Below are 23,090 nucleotides of genomic sequence, written 5' to 3'. Positions count from 1 at the left end.
AAAAAAAAAAAAACAAAACAAGTAAAATGCTTTACCGCACCGTCACACATCGCTTGCAACAGTTGAATGCTTCTTTCTTACACAGCGAGTAGTTTGATTTTAGAAGACAAAGATTGTAAGCTAATGTGCATGTCTAATAATTGCATCATAAAACTTATGAATGTTGTTTCAATGTGCTTTGATACCAGTTAATATTCAAGTGTTTTTGTAGTTGTTGTTTTACTAAATATTTTATAAAAACAATTCAAGTGTGTAGAAAGAGGCAAAGCCTTTAATAAAATCCATATATAAAATATATATAAAAATAACTAAAACCAAATATCAAGTTCGTGACTTAAGTCTTTTAGTAAACTCTCTTTGTTATACCATACACATGTAACTTGAAGCATTTATATGTATAATGTGAAAATGTAAAACGGAAATGTGTTAATCAAACTTCCGATTAAGTCAATTGTGTAAAATTTTAAAATGTCTCACCTAATTTTAACATATAAGTTAATTATAACCGGTCGTGGTTGAATTTCTTATACCCATCACAAGTTTAAAAAAAAAAAAAAAAAATCTGAATTTTTGTGCTCTATATTACTACTGGATGGGCACGATTGATTTATCTCTCATATCATTATGTATCTGTTGCGGTTTACGAATAGTGGGCAAAAAAAAAAACTCGGGAAGCGAAGGTGGTCTCAGTTTCTATTGCATAGACGAGTGGTTGTTGCAAGTGTATCCTCTGACTGATTTAAATGATTTTCAAATTCTTTTGTAAATTTGTGTGTGTGTGTGTGCGATATCTTTTTTTTTGTGAAGAGAGAATGTTTACCAGAAATACTAGGCAGTTTGGCATAGGGACAAATGGACACACAAACCGATAGATATGCTTGGGTGCGTTCTGAATTAAGAAGCTTGGTTCTGGGCATTACAAAAAAAAAAAAATGCAGTATAATATTGGGTAGGCGTGAGCGGTTTTTTTCATTTTTGTACAGATACTATAGCATTGCTTGTGCAAAATTTGTGTAAGATTAGCTGTTGTTTTTGAGAAAATACCAAAAAAACATTTTTCTTGCTCTTTAGAAAGCAGTTCATTCGGTACTAGAGATGTGTCCTTCGACCGATTTAGGCCAGGGCAATGTTTACAAAAAAAGGGACAGACGGACAAGCTTAAAGTAATTAAGAATTCGATGCTGATCATGATCTCTTTATGCGATCTCTGAAATTTCCTTGTGGGTGTTGCAAACGTTTTGACAAAATGAATACACCCTTCATCCTGATTATGATGAATAGAAAAACAATCAAAAAAAGAGCTTTGCTTTGGCTTAATATATATTTTAACATATTGCGATTTGCATAAGGAAGGTTTACAACGTTTAAAGAAAAAAGACTAACAACGCATGTACATAAATAGAAATCGGAACTAAGTTCACATCTAATTGCTCGCGAGCACTTTCCCTATGAAGTTTAAGCATTTGAGCATAGTGTGAAGTTAAAGAAATTAATGAATTGTCTTTAGAATAGTAGTAATATACCTGATTGATTATTCAGTAGATTACGACTCAGCATAAAACTATCTTTCATAGAATCTTTCACGTGAAAACTTTTTCATTTTGCAAAGGCATAGGTTTTAATAATTTAAGGGCAACAGTTTGCTGTCATTATTATTATTATTATTGAAGCACTTTACTCATTATCTGATCGTGAAATTGTGCCTTTTTGGATTTACGAATGCAAAATATGAATTATTAAACTTTAATTTCATGGAATGAGAACGACTACTACACTACATATTAAAGAAATGCAAAACAGTTAAAAACATTCTGCTCAAGGACTGGCGTTATATTAAATGTTTCTTGCTATATGTTTAAAGAAACCGTGCACAACATTTACACGCTTTGATTAAAAAAAATAAATAAATAAATAAAAAAATATACAAAACTCAAAGCAAGTAAGAAAACCAGTTTGAGATCAATTTCATGAACTTCTTCTTCGATGCCATTATAAATCAATAAACTTGTCACAAAGGAACACAAAAAAAAAACAAAAAAAACAAAAAAAACAAAAATAAAATTTTGTGTGATTGTTTCGGTTACATTATACATTTAGTGGACAATAAAATTAATGGCTTTAATTTTATTATTACAGAGATTTTATTATTTAGCCTTTGGTTGGCCCGAAAAATCATTATCGACAGACATAGCGTTGATAACTGGTGGTGGCAATGGTTTGGGACGCCTCTTGGCATTGCGCTTATGTAAAATGGGTGCTAAGATAGTGATATGGGATATAAATAAAGCAGGTGATGCAGGTCTCGATGCAAATAAAAAGTCAAGAATACTTTTCAATAAATTTCTTCTTTTTCTTTTATTTTTATTTAAGGTATTAATAAAACTGTACAAATGTTAGAAGAACTGGGCGGCTATTGTAAAGGTTATGTCGTCGATATCTCTAAACGAGAAGAGGTATATAAAGCGGCTGAAGATGTTAAAAGGGATGTTGGCGATGTAAGTAATCTTTTCATTTCATTTCATTTCATTTCATTTATATGATATTTGCGAATGACTAACAATATTTTCATCCTTAGGCTCAATATTTTTTAGATTACCTTGCATGTAGTTTTTTTTTTTTTTTTTTGTTTTAAAGTTATTTAATTTCTTCAGCCTTGACTTTCCTGACAACAGTCAGTTCATCAGTTTATTTCAAACCAGTTTCATTTGTTTTCTGCTTACATTTATAAACATTGTTGAAATTTTATTACGTTTTTATGTTTTCTTCATTTTTTGGTTACCGTTAGTTTAAATATCGTTTAACCTCGTAAAATTTATAATAGAAGAAGTATTAAAATTCAATTCACCTAAGGAAATGCGTGCATCATTTGAGTACGAGAATGAAAAGTTTTTTTCTAAGCAAATAACGATGGAATGTAGGAATAAACGGCTTAGCCAAGCTTTGCCCGCTTGGGTGAGCCATGGAAAGATTCGCTTCAGCTTTATTCAAGCGGAAAAATTTTCATTTTCGTGAATTCGTTTGGGTCGAAAATTTTGAAATTCCGTTTTAAAGTAATAACAACTGGTAGCATCATTCTTAAGTTTAGGCCAAATACAAACTAAAAAAAGTCTTGCTCGCTTTTCCTTGCTTCACGTGGAAGACAAGGAAAAAAAAACAATATCTCTTCAATTTTTGATTAGCCTTCCTCCAGAATCTATGGCTCTTCATTTGCAATAACTCACATATATGCATTGTGATCAAAATATAAAGGGAATTGGGAAATAAAAAAATTATTTATTGATTCATTCAAATTTACTTCGTCTTCTTCTAGGTCAATACCATCTCCCTTGAATACGTTTATGTGAAATTTTTATTTTAGTCTTTGAAAAATGTCTAATGATTGTTTTCCGGCGTAGCCTTGACAGCATCCTATCTATTAATCCTATTAACTCTGTCTATTCACTCAAATCGGTTTTTTAATTGTAGAAAAAGCATACAGTTACCTTACACCACTTCGCATAGTACAGTTATTCGCTCGTTTTCCTAGTGATACTCTACACAAAGTACACATTATTTTCACGCATAAGTCATAACTGTCATGAATGCCCGAACATTGGAAGGTTGGATTTTTTTCATAAGCCATTTTTTCATCGTAACAAATTAAGCAGATTTTCATCATAAAACATTGGACAATTGAACATTATTGGCATATGGGGATTTAGATATTCTGAAAGCCGGCAGCGGCGGTACAAGAGTTGTAGGGTATAAAAATATGTAACGAGAAAATTGAAAGCAAAAATCGACGGTGGCACCATGCACACTATTCGCATATTAATCCTAATCCATTACCAGGACTATATCCAACCAACGTCGAAAAAGTCAAGATTAAAACGTTTGCAAAAAGTCCTCCTCCTTCATCATACTATTGCCAAAGTCCAATGGATCTTTGAAAAGTCTAAACATGTGCTTCATGGATGTGAAAATCATAACATCAATTTAATATTTAACTTTACTCAAGCGAGTATCCTCACCTTCTAGTCTGCCTTTCAAAAGCAATAAGAGCCCATAGTTGCTAATGCTCATTCTAATAATCATAATGATTATAATAATAGTAAAATGCTATGAAGTTCAAGCAACTTTTTATCCGTAAGCGTTACCCATAAGCATTTTACGTCCTAGGACCATTTTTCTCATTAGCAAGCATACGAAAGCGACGTTTATGTCTGTTAAGTAAATTAAGTGCACTTCAATTTTACATAAAAGTTTGTTTAATTGCTTGAGCAAGTTTTCTGATTGCAGACATATGTATCATACATGTGTTTGAACTCGGCGGCCATAATTGGATCCTTGACCAAAGATTTTTGACTTTTTACTTGAAAACATTCCTAATAGATAATTACTTTAAATAGTGATATTTTTATGCACTTTGTTAACATGGCATTGGTAAATGGTTTTTTTTTTCATACATGTACCTACATATATGCATAGATGTGCGTCACCCAATATGTCTTTTTAAAGGCGTTATAATTACCAAAAATTATTGCATTAAAAATTTTCATAAAAACATGGATTATTAACAATACGACTTAAAAAAAAAAAGAAAAACTACATATGTGACATTCATGAACGTTGTTCGCAAAAATTAAAATAGTTGTTACTGTTTTTTCACAACATTTTTAAAATATCGTACAGACAGGTAATTGAAAAATGTTTTCAATTAACGCTTGGAGAAAAAAAATGTTAACATTTTATATTTTAAATGGTTGTCGAGTTATTTGTAATGACCCTTAAGTGCGAATGAGATGATAATCGTTTTGCTGCAATGTGTGTAGCAAAAGATTGGTAATCCACGAACATATACTTCACACTTACATAATCGTTTAGAATAATGTGTTGTAAAATGTTTTCAAAATTTAAAGAAATACCATGTTTTAAATAGTTTGATATATGGTTTTAAATAAGCCTTAGTAAGCCCTGGGTAACAAAAACCATAGCCTTTGTACATAATACAAGAAATCTTTATTCATTTCGATAGTCATTTCGTGCTTGTATATGATGAGATTTAGGAAAGTTTACGTTCTTGTACTCAACACGATTTGTGCTACAAGGGCGTATTAAGTTTGGACGCTTGCAATGCTCAGAAGGACTAGAAATAGACCAACTGTTTATTTAACCGATCCATTCAGAATCACTTTCTGAATATATTTAACCCTGTCTGTCCGTCTTGTTTGCTTGTTTACTTGTGTTTTGTTCCAAGGATCAAAGTTATTGAAAATGGTTCGGGTCGGACCACTTTTTCAAACATTTTCCATATAACGCCTTATTTTGAAAAGTCGCCTCATTAGGTGCTTGCATGTATTGTAATAATTTTTTCACTTGAAAAAGGCGTTTATACCGACGAATTTGTACAATCAAAATGGTTTCCATCATTTTCTACAACATGACGATAACGTGTCGAAAAGACGATATTGGTTCGGCAGCTATCAAATCATCGACCCATTTTCCCACTTCTTCAGCATTTCAAAACCGTGTGCCAGCCAAGCCATCAGAGCAAGTGTTAATGGCCATACGTTATGTCTGCTGAGTACGCAGAGTGAGGCAGAACTTCCTTCCCATTCGCCCTGCAACAGTGCGTCCTTGAAAACTGAAAAAATTTGTTCAATTGACGTCGGTAGACATCTGCAGAAACCGCTTCATTTGGTTCTGTCAGCACTACACGACACCTTGCTGATCCCACCATATACACAGTCAAACTTTATGGCCATGCTTCGGTGTCTATATGGAACGCTTTCCTGGACTAACCAAAGGCTTTCGCGCTTTGCATTATGGTAACAGATGCACTTTTCGTCACCAGTCACGAAGCGCTACAAAAACCTGCTCCTTTTTTGCTTGGCAAGCAGCAGAGCAGAGAATTTGAAACGGGTGGTGGTCATTTCCCCCCTTCTGTTTCTTTCCCATAGCATGTAAACATCTAGAAGCAGTTGACTCATCAACTTCAAAGCTGTTCTAAACTCCTTTGGAGATTGAGGCCGAGTTTTCGTTCAGTAAGTGTTGAAATTCACTGTGTTTGAAACAATTTGGTCCCCCTTTGCCATTGATATAAAAATCATCACTTTTAAACCATTGAAATCAAAATTAGCAATCGAGATATGATGGAGCAGCAAGTGCTTGACGTGCTGCAGATTTCTTCCAATCAAACGACAAAAGTAACGAATGTTGAAAATGCAATTTTGAATATTCCATGATTAGTGAGTGCCTGTATATAGCGAATAACTTAATAATAGTAAATCGAAATCTGCCCTTTTATGAAGAGAAAAAGGTCAAAATCAGGAAATTTAACGGTTGTGTGCATTGATTGATTCGCTTTACTCTATCGTTTTCACCGACAGATGTTTCTGATCAAAATACGTGCAAGCACCTAATATGAATAACTGTAAGGTGCCGTAGGACTGTAGCTCACTGTAATGTCTCTAATTAAATTGTCGAAGAATAAAGAAAAAAGGGATTATTCCCTTAAGATAATATAAAGTAGTTGCTTTAAATTCCTGGCTCCACATTCCTGGATTCACATATCTTCAGATATCGTGTGTACAAATGAATGTTAGAAATATTTTATAATAATTATACATTTATGTATATATATGTGTTTTTTTTTTTAGATTAATTTATTGATAAATAACGCTGGCGTAGTATCCGGTTTTAATTTACTTGATACACCCGATCATCTAATTGAACGTTCTTTCAATGTGAACGTAGTGGCACACTTTTGGGTAAGTCGTTGCTAATAATGTTCACTGTTTCACAATCAACACAGTTGTTGGTATTATAAAAAAACCAAACAAATTTATAAATTCTATTAAATGCATAAAAATCAATAAAGCAGCTAACCTTGTATATGTTTCTATATACATTCTTGTATACATTTTTTGATTAGACAACCAAAGCTTTTCTACCCAAAATGATTGAGAATGAAAACGGCCACATCGTAACGATCGCTTCGATGGCTGGTCATGTTGGCATTAATAAATTGGTGGATTATTCAGCCAGTAAATTTGCAGCGGTAAGTTATGGTTACTGATTAATTTAATAGCAGTTCAATAAGTTTCTCTATGCGGAATAGGTGGGTTTTGATGAGGCTTTACGTTTAGAACTCGAAGTCCTTGGGCATAATAATATTAAAACAACATGCATATGTCCGTTCTTTATACAGCAAACTGGTATGTTTGATAACGTCTGGGCACGGTAAGTGGTTTGTGTTACTTATTTACATGTTAAACAATTTCTTCACTTAATTCATTTGTATTTTATAATGCATTTAGCTGGGTCTCCACTTTGAATCCGAACGAAGTAGCTGATCGTATTATAATAGCGATAAAAAGGAATGAAAAGCTTGCTATTATTCCCAGTTTCCTAAGAGGTTTACTAATACTCAAATGGTAAGAATAAAAAACATTTAATAAACAATAATTTCGATGTAAGATTGAGGAGCAAATTTACGAACTCTAGTGACCCAACAAACAAAATGTCAAAAACCATCGCTTTGTAACTGAAACTAAGCTTAAATGTTTTCTAATCAAAAGAGCTGCTACCCTTCAGAGAGATATACGAAAAAAAAAAACAAATGATCCGTCGATTATTTTTAAGCTGAGTTAAGACACCTGATCGAATAATATTTCTCAAACAGCTGAGCTGTGACCACAATTCGGTTTTACTGCTTATGCAAAAGGCCTTTACGGCCCATCATTAAATACTTCGCTTAACTCAATTAAGCTTATAACACTGGTTTAACGGTGTTAAGGCATTGCATGAGAAGTGATCGAAAAAGTTATTCCATCCGAGCCATTTTCAGTAGTGTTCATCCTTGGGCCGATATCTGTTGAAGTAGCAAATATCGTCAAAATATCTCAATAATTTTGATCTATAGGTTGAATTACAAGAATTCATGAACAGGCACCAGACGGACAGGCAAGTTTAGATCGAAGATTCCGAGAGTGACTCTGAAATGATCAGTATAATAAGGTGTTGATCTGGGTCTTGTACATATCCGTACAAAGTTAATACGCACAAGTATACCTCATATCTTGCACTTTTAAAAAAATTTCTAGAAAAGTTTAATATTTTATAGAATGCGAATATAATTGCGTGATATCGTTTAACTTTCGATCATTTATTTATAAAGGGCAACGCCGCTTGCTTGCGCTAGTGCTTTCCTGAAATGTATAGTACCCGATGCTGCGCCTCAAAGTAGGCCCCAGAAATCGATATTAAATATGGCGACTAATGCTGCAATCACTTCAAGAGTGAACGTCATGTCTACATTTAAGGACAATCTATCACCTTTAACGAATGCGAGCTCTTTGCTAATACAAAGATCATCATCGCTGGGCGAACGTGTTTTATAAAAGATAAAGATTCTAATTTTTACTTTTATACGCTATATACGTCCGTACCTTATACATATTATATAATATATATATATATGTGTATACACATAAAAAGGTTTATTTATTAAAGTGGTTTTAAAGTTAAAAACAAAAGAAAAATAGTTTAAATAATTTTACTTTAATTTAGGATTGTTTTAAATTATTGTGAAATTTGTCAACGAAGGAAAGAACGAAAGACCTGAACTAATTTATACAATAGTTTCCTGTGAGCTGTAATCCATTCCATTGTTGACACATTTCATTTTTTACTTATCTTGTATATAAACTAAGTAAGAATTCTTTGCACTTGTTTTTCTTACCTTCGAAGGTTATATTATTAATTTTAAAAGTCTCTCTTTTAGTTTAATTAACTCAAGAAAAAATATTTGAAGGTAATTCGCAAAAAAAAAAAAACAATTTTTTCTTAACCAAGTATTGTCTGTAGATATGTTATTAGTATTCTTGTTTGGGTGTAAATCTAGTTTATTCAAATTTAAAGAAAAATAATTACTGTAAACGAATTTGTAATAAAAATGTTTTTTTTTTTTTATAAGTTATTTCTTGTTTTTTTTTTTCAATTTCAATTCTATTAGATTTTTGGAGACAGGGGTATACCATTATTCCTCAGTATGTACAAATGGAACTTGTTCTGTTTTGTAGCTGCACTTATGTATATGGTATAATTTAACTAATTTAACTAAACACAATCGTTGTTACATGGAAAACACATATTCACAATAATACAAAGAGATATATAAATAAATTAAGCAAATTAAAAAAGTCATATGTTATATCGGCGATAACAATATTTACAAGAGAGTCGAAATATTATGCAATGTTCTTGCCTTAGTAAAAGGGGGAAAAAAAACCAAAATTAATGATCGCCCAAGCGCTTAGTAAAAAAAATGTTTAAGGCGAATTTTAATTCTCTTCACTTGATTACATGCGTATGAAAAATTGTGAGGGAAAGGCACGGAAAAAATTTTCCAACCTCCCTGGTTCGGGTGGCGTTCGCTCGTGTGTCCTAATCAGCTGTGCGGATGTTTTAGTGAAATCAATTAAGAATATTTTTATTTTTTTTCCGTCGAGTGATGTTTTTCCAGATATTTGGAAATGCAGTTATATTTTACTGCTGCATAAGTAAATAACTAAGTGAATTGCACCGATGCATTTCCACAGAGTATCCGAAACTTCTTTCGCCCATTATCCCAGACAACTATGGCTATAAGCATTTAGTCAGAAAATGGTAAGATTTATCGTTTCTTCATTGCAGACGGATCCGATCATCCCATCTCACTTTTCTGTGAATGCGAGAGTAAGGCAAAATCGTGAGCTAATTTCTCTGATAAACTGACGGGAAAAGGAACAAGTTTTCCATCGTCTTGAGTTAAAAGAAAATTTCTTAAGCGGCTTTTGACTAAGTTGGCATCTAGTAGATGAACATAAATATTAAGGAATATATAAATAGATGAACGTATCTGAAATGATCTTAACTGACTTGTACTTAAGTGCAAAGTTAATAGTTTCTAATTTTCAGCGAAAATCTTGTTCTTATTGATGGGAAGGTGTGTCTAAGCACATCATAATATTTATGTTAAGTGCCGAGCTAATTGGCCCACTAACTACCGATCTCCAAATAGTTGACGGCAAATTTTGTTACCTTCTGTAAGGCTAAGCGCAGCTGTATGACTTCCATCATATAGTTAACGATTATTCAATATATGTTTAGCTGTATACCGTTAAAGATTATTCAACATATGTTTTTTAAAAGTTTAATTGTAAAAACATTAAAAACTAATGTTATGACGCATTAAACTACGTCATGAAAAAATGAATTATTAATATTAACGTTTGCGAAGAAAAACTGCAAAATTAAATTAACTCTGTTTAACTCTTTTTTTTTTCACAACATTTTTAAAACACATTTTCAACACTTTGTGCATATGTGGACGTATAATTGAATAATGTCTTTAATAAACAGTCGAAAGAAAATCTTAACAATTTTAATTTTATATAGACATAAAAGTCTTTTTGTTTTAATGATTTTGTAATGACCCTTAAGTGATAATGAGATGACAAATGTTTGGTAGTGAAATAGTAAACCGTTAACTCAAAAAGCCAAGAGTTGGTAATCTATGTTAGCATACGGATCCATTTAGCATTGTTGTTTAATGAATTTAATAACTGCTGTAAATAGCAAAGACAAAGAGAAATATAATACGTTTAGTAAAGAAAAATATGTTAATAAAATAGTTTCAGAATTTAAATAAGAAGAAGAAAAAAGCAAGAGTTTAAAAGCGCTCTAAACGCGTTGAAGTAAATCCTCAGCTTATCCTCAGCGTAATACGAGAGTATGAAATGAACAGAAACAAAACAAAACGAAACGAAAGGCAAATAGAGCATCTGGAAAGGCCCTTCTGTCCTTTTCTAAGAAATGTTTGTACGGCTCTTACTAGTTTTACTTGATATTCTAGATGTCGACATTAGGTATATTGTTAAAATATGGTACAATGGCTTGTAGACTCCGTGTTTCTTGCTGCAGTCTAAAAGATTTCAGGGCACATTAATTAAGTTAATTCCTTTGCGTAAAGAAGCTTAAATTCATCCTATAGGTTAGCTACAAATCTCACATAACGCCCAAGGCATTCATTTTTTTAAAGCGTCCAGCAATTTGGAATGATATTGAATACTGGAAATACGTAAACTTTCCAGAAAAAATTGCCACGCATACAATCACAATTTTATTTTATTATTATTATTATTAAGTTCGCCAGAGAAATAAATTCTAAGACTAAACACTTAAAAGCACTAGCATCTAAGGCTATCGGCTTTTATTAAAAACTCTACCGCACTTGAGATTCGAACCCACGACCATTGACTTGCTAGTCGGGATTCCTCGCCTTTGGCTACTCAGGCGAATACAATTTTATTTTAAAAGATGTTAAAGCATTATAGTAGGCCATGGCCTTCCCTGAAATACCTTTCATCACCAGTTATTCAAACAAACCCTTTCCAAAACAAGACGTTGCATTGCAAGCGGTCATGAAAGTTGGCTTCGACCAAAACGCGTCACTGTAGCAAATTTCATCAAAATTTCTTAGAAACAGCGACGTGTAAAACAGACGGACAGACTAGATTAGATTGGTTTCTGAATCGATCGATATAACAGGCGATGAGCACACTTTAATATGCCCTTTGCACACACTTTCTTCTAGCATGCGCAGCGATGGTGTGGAGGAAAATATTCGTTTATGACCGCCATAATATTTTACTTGAGAAATCAATTAATTTCAAAAGCAGACAATGGCCAACTTATTTATAAACTCATTCAATCGGTTATATTAAATAGTTTCTCAACATTCTTTTACTCAGTTGGCAACCCCCTGTTTCTACTTTTCCCATTGAAAGGAGGTTAACAAATAATGTAAATAAAATAATTAATGCTTTTATCTTGATCGCGAAAACGGTTTGGAATCACTGGCTTTAGCAAAATCACGGTTTCGAATTATAGTGATGAACACAGAGTATCATTAAGGTCGAAAACGACATTGAAAATTTGTTTTATTATTATATTGATATACTTATACAGCATATATATAAGAATAATTAATAAAGAAAATTAAAATTATTTATTATTGGTTTCACTTGTTGTCTTAGGAGAACAATTGAATGATTTTTCGCCCATGACATCGTTTATGACTGCGCCTTGAGATATTCACTTTAATTTACTAAAAGCTTTCAATACAACGGATGATAGGAAAAGATACTCCGTGGCTTACGATTTACAAAAACGGATTACTAGGCTTTCCATTTAACTCTTTCGGAACTTCGTACCTACGCACGGGATCTTTGTATAATGGACTCTCCATTAGAACACTCTTGTTTTGTTCATCCTCGAAACGAGCATATTCCCGAGCATCCTTAATACGAATACAAAACCAAATAAACAATATTACGAAGAAGCCCAATATGAAGGTAGTTAAACTAATAAAAGTAATCACGGACGCCAAGTTGATGGGCTCGCAATTAGTAAGTTGTATTAAAAGATAATTTTCGGCCGGTCCCAGGCTTTGATATGTGAAATAATAATCACATTTCATACCATCTGAATTTGTAAGTCGCACCAAACACCGTATATCAGCATCTATACGAATAAAGTGGAAAGAAAGAACATAAGAAATTTGAAATTTTTCAAAAACTTTGCTGTACTTATTTCTTCCGTAATGAAAGATGTGGTAAAGCGTTCATGTCTCTCGGCGCTAGAGCAAATTTCATCGAAATTTTCGCAAGTATTCACGCCAGTTTTTTGTTCTATCAAACAACTTACGCAGGGCTCATAGAAAGCGCATAATTTATTTTCGCTTCCGGAACCGATTTCACAAAATCTACCTCGATAAGGTGCTTCGCACAAACAATTACCGCATTGACAAGTACCGCTTCCCGAGCAAATCTCGCCATTTGGTGCTATGCAACCGTCCGAGCTATCCTCACAATTACAATGGTTGCCGGACCAACCGTATTTACAAACACATTCGCCGCATATGCAGTCCGCCCGTTGTGGATCGCATTCAATATCACATGCGGGACATTCACAATATTTTCCATCAAAATCGGGAAAACAATAGCACAGACCGCAATCACATTCGCCGTGATTCGAACAGATTGGATACTTGTCCTCAAAGAATTTTGAATTACTAGGAGGCCGACATAGATTTTCTATAGCTTCTTGAGTAGTGGCATTCACCAAGTCAGTGGGACAATTGCAAAAAGTTCCAGTCCTAGAAATTATTAAATTAAAAAATTTATATGAAAGATAAAGTGGAGACGCGCCCTACCACCCCGCCTCACATTGACACATGCCGCACTGCAAGTAGCCATTGTCGCTGCATTGAAAACGTCCGTATTCATGATTAGGTTCTGCAACTTCTTCACAGGGACACGGCTTTTGTATTTCTACCTCAATTTCCATAACCTCGCTAAGAGTAGATTCTTCGACACGAATTTTTTGGACCTAAAATAGCCGGTTTTCTTGATTGCAACAAATTCAAATTTGGGATAACTTGCGTAAACGCCGTTTTTAGGTGCACCCATCAAAGTAATGTTAATATAAAACTCCACTATATCGCCTAAACGAACATCATTACAATAATTCCTTTTACGTAAAGATTCAAATTGTCCCCCGCAGTCTGTCTCGTAATCAAGTTTAATGAAATCGGGACTATTGTCAGAGAATTGCGTTCGCTTAATAAAACGCCCGTAACTAAAATAAAAATTAAGTTTAGGTGACTGAGTAAAAGAAGAGTTAGTTATACTTACCCCTTTTTAATCAATTCCAAAATATTTGAAGAATCCGCCTTCAGCAGTTCGACGTTACTAATTTCTTTCATTAAATTACTCATCTCTCTGTACGTAGTTATCACTTTTTCGGTAACCGCAAATATAACGCTTATCTTACGTTTTAATAACTCTCTGTAGATTTCCTCAAGCGACGGATAGTCATACTGCAAGGAGCCTAAGTACTCTCCGTGCTCATTTAGATGACACTTTTTGTCATTACGCTGTGTTATACCGGCTAATAAACCGTCTCCTGCGAAATGCATAAAACCATCCGTAACCAATATTATCACTTTACGAGCCTGATCTTTCCAACCGATCTCTTCAGAGCATACTAAGACTTGCATGAGGGCGTCTAAGCCACCCTCAAGATTATCTAAATTTCCGGTCACTTTACTAGCCTCTACAGACCGCACAAATGCTTGGATATTCTCGGTTAAAGGCAAATGATGACGATAGCCATAGGTGGGTTCGCAAATATCATGCTCTGCCGCACATGGATTTTCCCGTAACTCTGGCATAATCATGGGCATTTCGGGTTTATCAGCAAAGCTACCAAATCCCAAACGATAATTTGACGTTAGATTACTTAAAGTAGTAGCCAAGTCGGCCCCCAATTGAACTAAAGTTTCGCGATCATCGCGCATCGTCCACGTAAGATCCATAAGCACATATAAATCTAAAGGATCATTGCGTGCCGGACGGTAGGTAAGTTTAAGACGCTGCGTATGAGCTGAAAAAGGAGTAAATATAGAAATTTTTACATCAATGCACGAAAGTTCGGCATAAAAAAAGGAAGCATTGAGAGCCGGAAATTATAAAAAAATCTGATGTGCCTCTGTAGGTTTCTTTCCGTAAGATATCTTTCCTTTAAAGTTTTTTTACCGCGTGATTGCATGTGCGGATCGATGTTGATACTATATAATAAAATAATAATATATATACGTATATATGCGGTATGTTCACCTTTCATCTAGCGGATTGACAGGACGAAGGAGTGGAAGAAAATCGTTAAACGATACCAGAGACGAATGGGCTCAGTTTTTATCGATTTTCTATGAAATAATGCATAAAAAGTAGTAAATTTAATGCAACTTATGGGAAAGTGGGAAAGCGGCACGACTTTAACATATGTAGTTGACCGTCAACCTTGTCTGCTAGTTCTGATTTTTATTGTTGCTCGAGAAGCTTTTGAGAAGTTCGTAGCAATTCGTTACAACGAATATAGGGCTCTTTTGAAAGTCATTTCTTTGTTTCCTTTCCGTCAAAATGGAAGATGATTTACTGCGTAGTGTAGAGTTGGTCGAATTCAATAAATTTAACCTCTCTCTGATCTCAGATATTGTTAGTCGGCGGTTTGCATCCGTAATTGGTTTTATTTCGACGGCAGCAGCTTCAAATTGTAGTGCAGCTTGAACTTCGAAATATGCCGAGAAGAAATTTTTGTAACCCAGCATTGGCATCAATACATTTTCTCAATACAAATTCAATCAAACTTTTTCACTGCCAATCCCTAGCATACCAGCTAAGTGTAATTACAATGCGACTGTGGTGTGAACTTGGCAGCGAAATAATACAACTAAGTAATCAAGCAAAACAAATGCGATGACTTTTCGAACAACTTAGTATTAGTCATTCAAAATTTGTTTTCACTTTCTAGGCAACATACGCTTTCCTTGGACAAAGAATGGCCGAGTTTTTAAGAACTTCTTTTCTTTTTAAGTTTCCGAGAGAACTATGAAGCTCTTATCAAACAGATGTTCTGCGCCAATAGAAATAAATAGCGATGTCAAAGTCAATAGTTACGGAGTACAGTGAGTGTTTTTTAAAAATTTCCATCAACACAACTGAAAGGTTTTTGATTCAAAAAAGAAAAATTTGCTCATATATGGTTAGGCTATTTCTTGTCTTCTTATAATTAATGAACCAAATCTCCTTTTTTCCAAGAAGGGGGCTAACCAATAAAGCGTTGTACTAAACTCAAGCAATCACAATGGGCGTTTCAAGCTCAAAATTAGCCACAGATGGTGAACTTTGGATGATTAGATAATAAATTCAGGAACAAAAACAATTTATTGAAATTATTATAAAGTTTATAAATAAAATTATAATTGAAAGAAAATTTTAACTATTTTAACGAAATAACTCAGTTTTTTTGCGTTTAGCACCACTGTACGCATTACATACTTCAGTTTAATTATTTAATTAATACATATGCAATTCTATTGCATTGAAATTGGCTTTATTTCGACTTTGTTGCCGCTGACCACAGACATGAAATTATTAAAGTGAATTAAAAAACTGTGTCACGTACGATAACACATATTTAAAGTACAATAGAAAAAAATTGTCTTATCAATAGCAAAACAAAAGCAAAAATAATTACTAATAAAAAGTAAATAAAAATCTTCAAGAAGAAGGTTTACGTCCTTCAGAGCGAATTTTAGATGCCCTGCTTTTGAATCAAAGTGTGTATATACATTCTTCTTCTTCTTTTTTTTTTGACGTGCCCAATCGCTCAGGGAATGGGTCCTAGTTCGGTGACGGCCAGAAAGAAATAAGGAACGGGCGCTATGCTGTCTGAGCGCTCACTACAGCTATCACTAAATATGCCTACAAAGGTCTATGGTCTATGGTAGTGATTCTTGCTTACTCGGCTATGCGACAGTATCTGCCATTATACAGGAATTTGCTTTCAATTTCGAAAACATTTATGGCTTCATTTCCATTATTTACAAGGCCGAACTCTGCTTGGGGTTTTGAAGGGGCCTCACGTCTTCTAAGAATGCTCTGTTATAATAGTATCCGAAAACATATGCAAACATATGTACTTCGCTCTACTTCGCCTAAGGTAATTAAAGGTTACGTTGGGGTTCTGCTGTGATTTCAAGTGGGTCTCACGATTGACTAAGTTTTCCGGTAAAGCCCTTCGCATTGTGCTTCCGCTATATTTTTATCAGCAAGAAAAAACTGTCATTATATATATTTTTCCAGTGGGAATTTGCGAGTGCTACCTTCGGAAAAGCAAACACGTTACATCCGTCGATGATACGCTCAATAAGGAGGTAAGAAATCTTTTGAATAATAACCAATGAATCCTACATTTTTATATGGCCTTGATAAACAGAGAAACTTACGTCGATTAACAATGTATGCGCTTCATAAGACTTGCGATGAATTTTGCAATGGACATAGTAAACATAGTAAACATTTATATTCCGGTCTGTCGCATGCGTGCGTACAAAGAACTTACATTTAACTAATTTTAAGTAAACCCGTTGCGGTTGCACTTGAATTGCTTGACTATTGGCGGATACATAGTCGTGGACGTCCGAGTTTGCAAGTATGTGCAGTTTCGGCTCGTTCTCATAAATATGATCGGGATGGCAACCGAATTCCAACAGCTGAGAATGATTCAAGCAACGATAACGCATTTCATAGAGCTTCAAGAGACAAAACCACAATTCGAAGAGTTCATGATATACCGATCGATTTCAAATAATGTAAACTAAAGCTTACCTTATCTGTACACCAAGCACAGGATATATCAGCCTTCAAACAGCGCTCACACGTGTCCTCGAAAATGCATGGATTATCTACTTGAAAAAGAAGAAGAATCTGTAAATTTTCTTCTTTTTTTTTTGCTAAAGACATTCTAAACATACCTGACATCAATTTATTTGATTTTAACACAACTAATAAAACTATGAAAAAATTCAATAAAAACATTTCATTTATAAATTATTAAGAATTATAAATTTAAATAAATTTTCTTTTATTTAATGTCTTTTCTAAAATATTTCCTATTGTTGTTCTGTTCAGGTACTTAATATAAATAAAAAATTTATTGATTGTTTTATGCCGTTTCTCTTTTCGCCAAACGTTGCCTTTTAAGCGAAATCTTATCGCTAAACTGATAAAATCTTAAATAATCAATTGATAAAGGTTAGGAAATAAACATAGTACGTTTTCTTTGCATACGGATTATGATGCATTAGGAAGTTGGTCTTACGGTCTGTAACATTCTACCAGAGCAGCGAAGCAAAGTCCACTAATTTGTAAATAGTTGGATATATACGAGTCACTTTAATAGCTTCTTTAATATTAGGTTCATCACTACGACAGACGGATTGAAGCCCAGTATGGAAAAACACTCAACTTGTCAGGTAATAAAGCGCACAATGCAATCGATTATAATTAATCCTTCAATCTGGTATTAGTACGTTGCTCGAACTTAGCATTCAATGCAGCAACACGTTTCGCTCGTGCAAACTATTGCAATCGCTATCTTATGCTATAGATCGGCGTGATGGGGGTGTGATGGATTTTGCCATTGATGTAGTTCGTCTTCAAGCGGCTGCTGTTTTGGCGTAAATATCGCAAGAAAACAAATGAGTAAATTACTTACTGCTGAATATAGACCTTTGTTCACATAATACACGATCAAATCTTCTATAAAACTTTCATATTTGATGACGCAATATGAAACGCCCGCAATGTTTCCTAGACAACTACATGAAAGGGGAAGGTTGGCCAGACTACCAAATGTCGACTTGCCCCGCTTTTCAAACAAACTGTTCATATACCAGCTACAAGCACTTGAGCCTTTAACAAAGAAAGCTGTTTGATGCCAATATCGCATAGTAAAAGTAAAGCTATGGTCGATAGAATAATTTTTTGAAAACAATAATCGCATGATTTGTGTCAAACAATCATAAAATTATATGAAGATTTAAAGAAAAACGCATGCGATACTATTAAATGCGATACGAATAAATTTATTATGTCATAATAAAAACGTTCTAATTAGGAGGAAAAAAAGAGAGAATGCGAAGCAGAGAGGGCAACAATATCATACGAGATGTATTAACTACATAAAGTTTTTCCATAATTAAAGAGAATGCATTCGTCACTTTTAGTAGTCAGAGATAAAAATTATTAAGAACATGATAAGGAACCGGTATTAAACGAACTCCACTGCTTGTTTGTTACGAACTCGAGCTTGTTTCTCATTTTATGGAATAAATGTATGCGCATACATATGCATCTCATTAATGCTATATCATATGCGTACGAAATTCTTTGCTTTCCAACTAGAACATTTGCTTGCCTTTCGTTTTCTTAGCGTTACGATGCATATACTAGCATATGCAAATATTTTGTTTACGTTTCTATTATTTATAAATAATTTCATTATTTATATGCATAATTTTGCATCGAAATTTTCAAAGTTTAATATTCGTCTGATAGATTAATTTGATTTTCAATCTAAATTGCATGTATTTTCTTTAGGTCTTCGCAGGCGTTTTAAAGAGCCTTATAAATTTTTGAAGGGATTTTTTGTCTAGCTGGCAGTTAGAAGGTTAATTTAATAAAAGAATTCTTTTTGTGAAAGCACCGTTCACTTGAATTGAACACTTGCCAACATAATAACCGTAATTAGATCTTGAATAGGATGTAGAAGCTGATTTTAAAGTTGATTGTAAATTTCCAAAACAAATAGTTTGCTATCAATGCGAAGGTTGTATTTTGTGGATAAAATGGCCGCAGAATATATGGCACATGAAGAATTCAAAATTAGGAATCAGATAAATAATTTGCATGATATAGAAAAGAAATCGTACACAGATTACCTCCAGCCGAATTACAAAGCTTAACGAAACTGAATCACAGTTTCCTTTTTAAACTTCAAACCCGTGCTATCTCATTACTTACACAAAGCTGTTTCAAAGTATATTCCTTTTTTATCGAAGATTTTATGCGTAGTGGGTAAAATATGAGTAATGGGCAGAGTTGTTATCAGTTTAAGCTGGACTGGCGGCACGTCTTTTGATTGATGTAGTCCATTTTTAATACCAGCTTGCTAGGAAGGGTTTCCAATGTTTTTCCCAAACGTGAAGCTGATACGCGCATTTTTGCCGCTAAGACTATGTTTACAGCGCACAAACAAAAAGACGGACGTGCTTAGATCGACCCCTGTGTGTGCTTATTAAGGAAATATAAACTTATCGGGTCTCTGGGGCTCCTTGTGAAAAAACCCGACTGAAGAAAGTAAATGTTACCTTAAATCGCACGGTAAAGACGAGTGAAAAAAGGCTAAATTGTGGTTTTCGCACACGGCGATCTAATACGCCCATATATTTTTTATAGGATTCACATCTGGTAATTGGGCAAGAACGCGAAGCACTTTGTGGCAGTTATATAAGAGCCATTCTTGAATTAAGCAGGAGTTAAGCAGGTTAAGGGCGTTACCATAGTTTGAATTTGAAAATACCAAGTTTGAAAATACCAATATCCTTAAATAACTCTTCTTGTTTATAATGCGATCCATAAACAGCAATTCTCTGACTCCAATAATAAATATTACGTTGTTGTGTTAATGCGATATGCGAAAATTTATACAAAAAATATGTCAAAAGGTTTAAATGACGTTGTTAAGGAAAAAGGAAACACCAACAAATATTAATTTTTAAAAATATGCCGATTTTTTTCTTCCTATCGATTCTTATATGGAAGAACACACTCTTAATGAGACTCACTGTATGTACCCATAATTTGAATATTTTTTTTAACAATTTTTTCCTTAGTTAAACGTATAAGTTTCAAAATAATCCTCTCTGGCAATGCTAACACGTAGAAACATTTCAAGTAGAGTTACCTAATTTATTATCCGGCTTTTATAATATTTTTCTAACTTGTAGTTGGGGTAATCATATCCCGGAATCAGGGTTTTTTCCGTTACACTTGTTAATACTGTTAATGAAACAACAGAGAAAAGCGTAGATGCAAAAATATACTTCAGTTGACGACGGTAAATAATAATAACTAAATGTTTTTCGTTTTAAATTTACATATGTTCCTCGAGAACACTAAGATTTGTACGATGCATTTAAAAGATCTTTTTAAGGGTGAAATACGATCTAGAGCTTATTAGTTTTGAAAAAACGCTTACTTTCTCAAATTTGTTATAAATACGCCCTATACGCTCTTATTATGTTACACTTAATTTACCGAAATGATAAAATTATGTTATATAAAATGAAATGATATGAATTAAAAATGAAGGTAGTGTAATGGAATATTTCCATATTTATTTGTTTTTTAGAAAATATCTAAAAAGTAGCCATTCCTTAGAGTGCGGTGTATTTAGCTGTAGTAGTAGTAGAATACAACGTTTAGAATTAACATTTAGAATTAACATTTTTTTAAATGCGTGTAGGTATAGAAACCGGGTAGAATTTGTGGCTCGTGATGCCAATTCAAGAATATATGTCCTTTATGATGCCTATGAAAGTTCCTTCTGAGTGCCGCAAACGTTTTGACAAAGTGTATGTACCCTTCATGTATAGCTAATCCAAGAGAACTCTTATTCTTTTTTTCTCGGCATCCTCAAGTTATGTACAAGTATAAATTTCACTCTCAAAAATAAAATGTTATTCTCAGCGAATTCAAAAAGCCACTCAGAAGTTAGAGAACAAGAAAATTTTATTCACGCAAATTCAAAAACCACTCAGGCGTCTAGTGGGTCTTCATAAGAAACGTACAGGAATCTTTATAGAATTTGAAATAGAATTTTATTTTCAGGAAATCCAAAAAGCCACTCACGGGTCAGAGAACAAGGAAATTTTATTCTCGCAAATTCAAAAAATTACTCAGTGGTCTAGCGGGTGTTCATAGGAAATGTACTGGAATAAATTTTACTCTCAGAAATAGGATTTTATTCTCAGCAAATTCACAAAGCCACTCAGGGGTTAGAGAACAAGGAAACTTTATTCTCACAAATTCAAAAAGTTTTTCATTGGTGGTGGGGGGATCTAGTGGGTCTTCGTAAGAAATCAGCAATGTAAATTTGCTAAATAATAAATTTTACTCTAACTCGTTTCTCTTTGGCTCTTAATATACCTTGTGTATTTTGTTGTTGCATTTTCAGCACATGTTTATTTGTTTACATATTTTATTTTATAAATGTTACTATTAATTTAATATTATTATTATTAGTCTGTTAAATCCACAAATAACTAAATCGCTCTTATTATCATTTTTATCCTTTAAAGAATTGCAACGACATTTATGAATTTATTTATTTATTTATTGTGTTTGCTTATATTTGTGTTATAAATAAAATAAGAAAATTTTAACTAAACATTTTTTAAAATTCAAAATTTTCTTTGTTTGGATGCATATTTATTTATTATCTTCTTTTCTGGAAGCAATGTTTCTTTTAAATATTTTTATACATACAATATTTTGCAATAATCATGTATAAAAAAATTTTACATTACGAAGTAATACATATACAACTAGGACTGGAAAAAATTATTTAATTAACTCTCTTGCCTGTAACTCTTCTTAATATTTTTTATATTACGTACGCTTCATTTTTTATCTTTTAAATAATTTAAAGAAAGAAATAAATTATATAAAAAACTAATTGAAAGGTTATTCTCTTATGCTAATAAAATTCAAATTAATAAAAATAAATAGAATAAAAAATAATTTATTTTTCAACTTCTTCTTTTCTAAAATAAATTGTGAAAGAAGCTAAAGAAGAAAATAACTCATTGCCTATGCAAACTCTCGGTTTTGCTTTGGTTGCTTATGCAGACGCAATGTGAGAATGTAATAACTCGCATATGATTTTTTAAATGAAATGCTTAAGATGACCAGACCGTTTTTTTATAAATACATAATTTAAATATAATTTTGTCGTTCCGTTTGCATTATTAAATCATTTTAACAATGTTAATATTGTATTGATTCTGTTTGACAAATACACTAAAAGTATGTAAATATATGAAAAATGGTCATGTACGATCATCTGGTCACCTTAACTGCAAGTCGGTTTCGAAGCCGTGAAACTGTGGAAACTAGTAGTGAGTTGTATTCGTATCGCGTCGTAACGCGTGAAATCCTAAAAGAGGATACGGAAGAAATTTTTCATAGAAATTTCTGTGAAATAACAATTTGATAGTGCTTGAATAGAAATGTAACGGGAGAGAGATTTTTTCCCGAAAATCTATTAAATTTAAAAAAAAAATTTAATAAAACATTAATAAAATATTCACTTTAATTTAATAATTGTGGAGAAGGAAAGAAAAAATAAAGGAATTTTTTCCCGATACAATTCGTTTGAATAAAATGCTTTTGAGAATGTGTGTGTGTCAAAAAGTAAAATAACATAAAAAACCGTACCTATACCTAAGAAAAAGAAGAAGAAGAGTTGAAGTTGTTTGTATATATTCACAAATATGCAGAAACAACGTTGACGCAACGTCGCTGCCTATGTTAAAGCAGTTATCTACGTTAGTTATAACCTGAAGTTTTATTATTGTTGTGTTTGTTCTAACTAAGTGA

General features: G+C 33.1%; 3 protein-coding genes across 5 annotated transcripts in view; 2 read left to right on the top strand and 1 right to left on the bottom strand.

The window, feature by feature from the left end:
• The window catches only part of LOC119633176 (estradiol 17-beta-dehydrogenase 11), a 24,996-nt gene extending 16,526 nt beyond the window's left edge, over positions 1-8,470 (top strand). The window contains exons 2-8 of the mRNA XM_038026540.1: positions 2,137-2,290; positions 2,371-2,495; positions 6,639-6,749; positions 6,914-7,039; positions 7,100-7,221; positions 7,299-7,415; positions 8,159-8,470. Of these exons, the coding sequence (XP_037882468.1) occupies positions 2,137-2,290; positions 2,371-2,495; positions 6,639-6,749; positions 6,914-7,039; positions 7,100-7,221; positions 7,299-7,415; positions 8,159-8,381 (978 nt within the window). The 3' untranslated portion in view covers positions 8,382-8,470. The remainder of the gene's footprint in view (positions 1-2,136; positions 2,291-2,370; positions 2,496-6,638; positions 6,750-6,913; positions 7,040-7,099; positions 7,222-7,298; positions 7,416-8,158) is intronic.
• A 3,579-nt stretch (positions 8,471-12,049) lies between these two features.
• On the bottom strand, positions 12,050-17,437 carry LOC119634089 (integrin beta-nu). Of its 2 annotated transcripts, none has more exons than XM_038028027.1 (8): positions 17,402-17,437; positions 17,256-17,335; positions 16,990-17,179; positions 13,719-14,469; positions 13,467-13,662; positions 13,238-13,413; positions 12,612-13,180; positions 12,050-12,546 (listed from the first exon to the last, which is right to left on the bottom strand). In XM_038028027.1, the coding sequence occupies exons 1-8, from the start codon at positions 17,406-17,408 to the stop codon at positions 12,185-12,187; spliced, it is 2,331 nt and encodes a 776-aa protein (XP_037883955.1). In that variant the 5' UTR covers positions 17,409-17,437; the 3' UTR covers positions 12,050-12,184. The 2 variants fall into 2 exon arrangements, with proteins under 2 accessions (XP_037883955.1, XP_037883956.1); XM_038028028.1 differs by having other exon boundaries at positions 17,256-17,332; positions 17,402-17,435.
• A 4,994-nt stretch (positions 17,438-22,431) lies between these two features.
• Positions 22,432-23,090, top strand: part of LOC119632822 (nuclear transcription factor Y subunit alpha-like) — a 183,334-nt gene continuing 182,675 nt past the window's right edge. Inside the window, exon 1 of one of the 2 annotated variants that reach the window (XR_005246830.1) lies at positions 22,432-23,038. The gene's annotated coding sequence lies outside the window, so the exon portion shown is untranslated. Of the gene's footprint in view, positions 23,087-23,090 lie in introns of both variants that reach the window. The other variant, XR_005246829.1, reaches the window with a different exon arrangement.

This window comes from Glossina fuscipes, unplaced genomic scaffold (assembly GCF_014805625.2).
Source record: "Glossina fuscipes isolate IAEA_lab_2018 unplaced genomic scaffold, Yale_Gfus_2 2, whole genome shotgun sequence".
NCBI lineage: Eukaryota > Metazoa > Arthropoda > Insecta > Diptera > Glossinidae > Glossina > Glossina fuscipes.
Note: the sequence above shows the minus strand (reverse complement) of the source record. Positions and strands in the feature narration are given on the sequence as shown.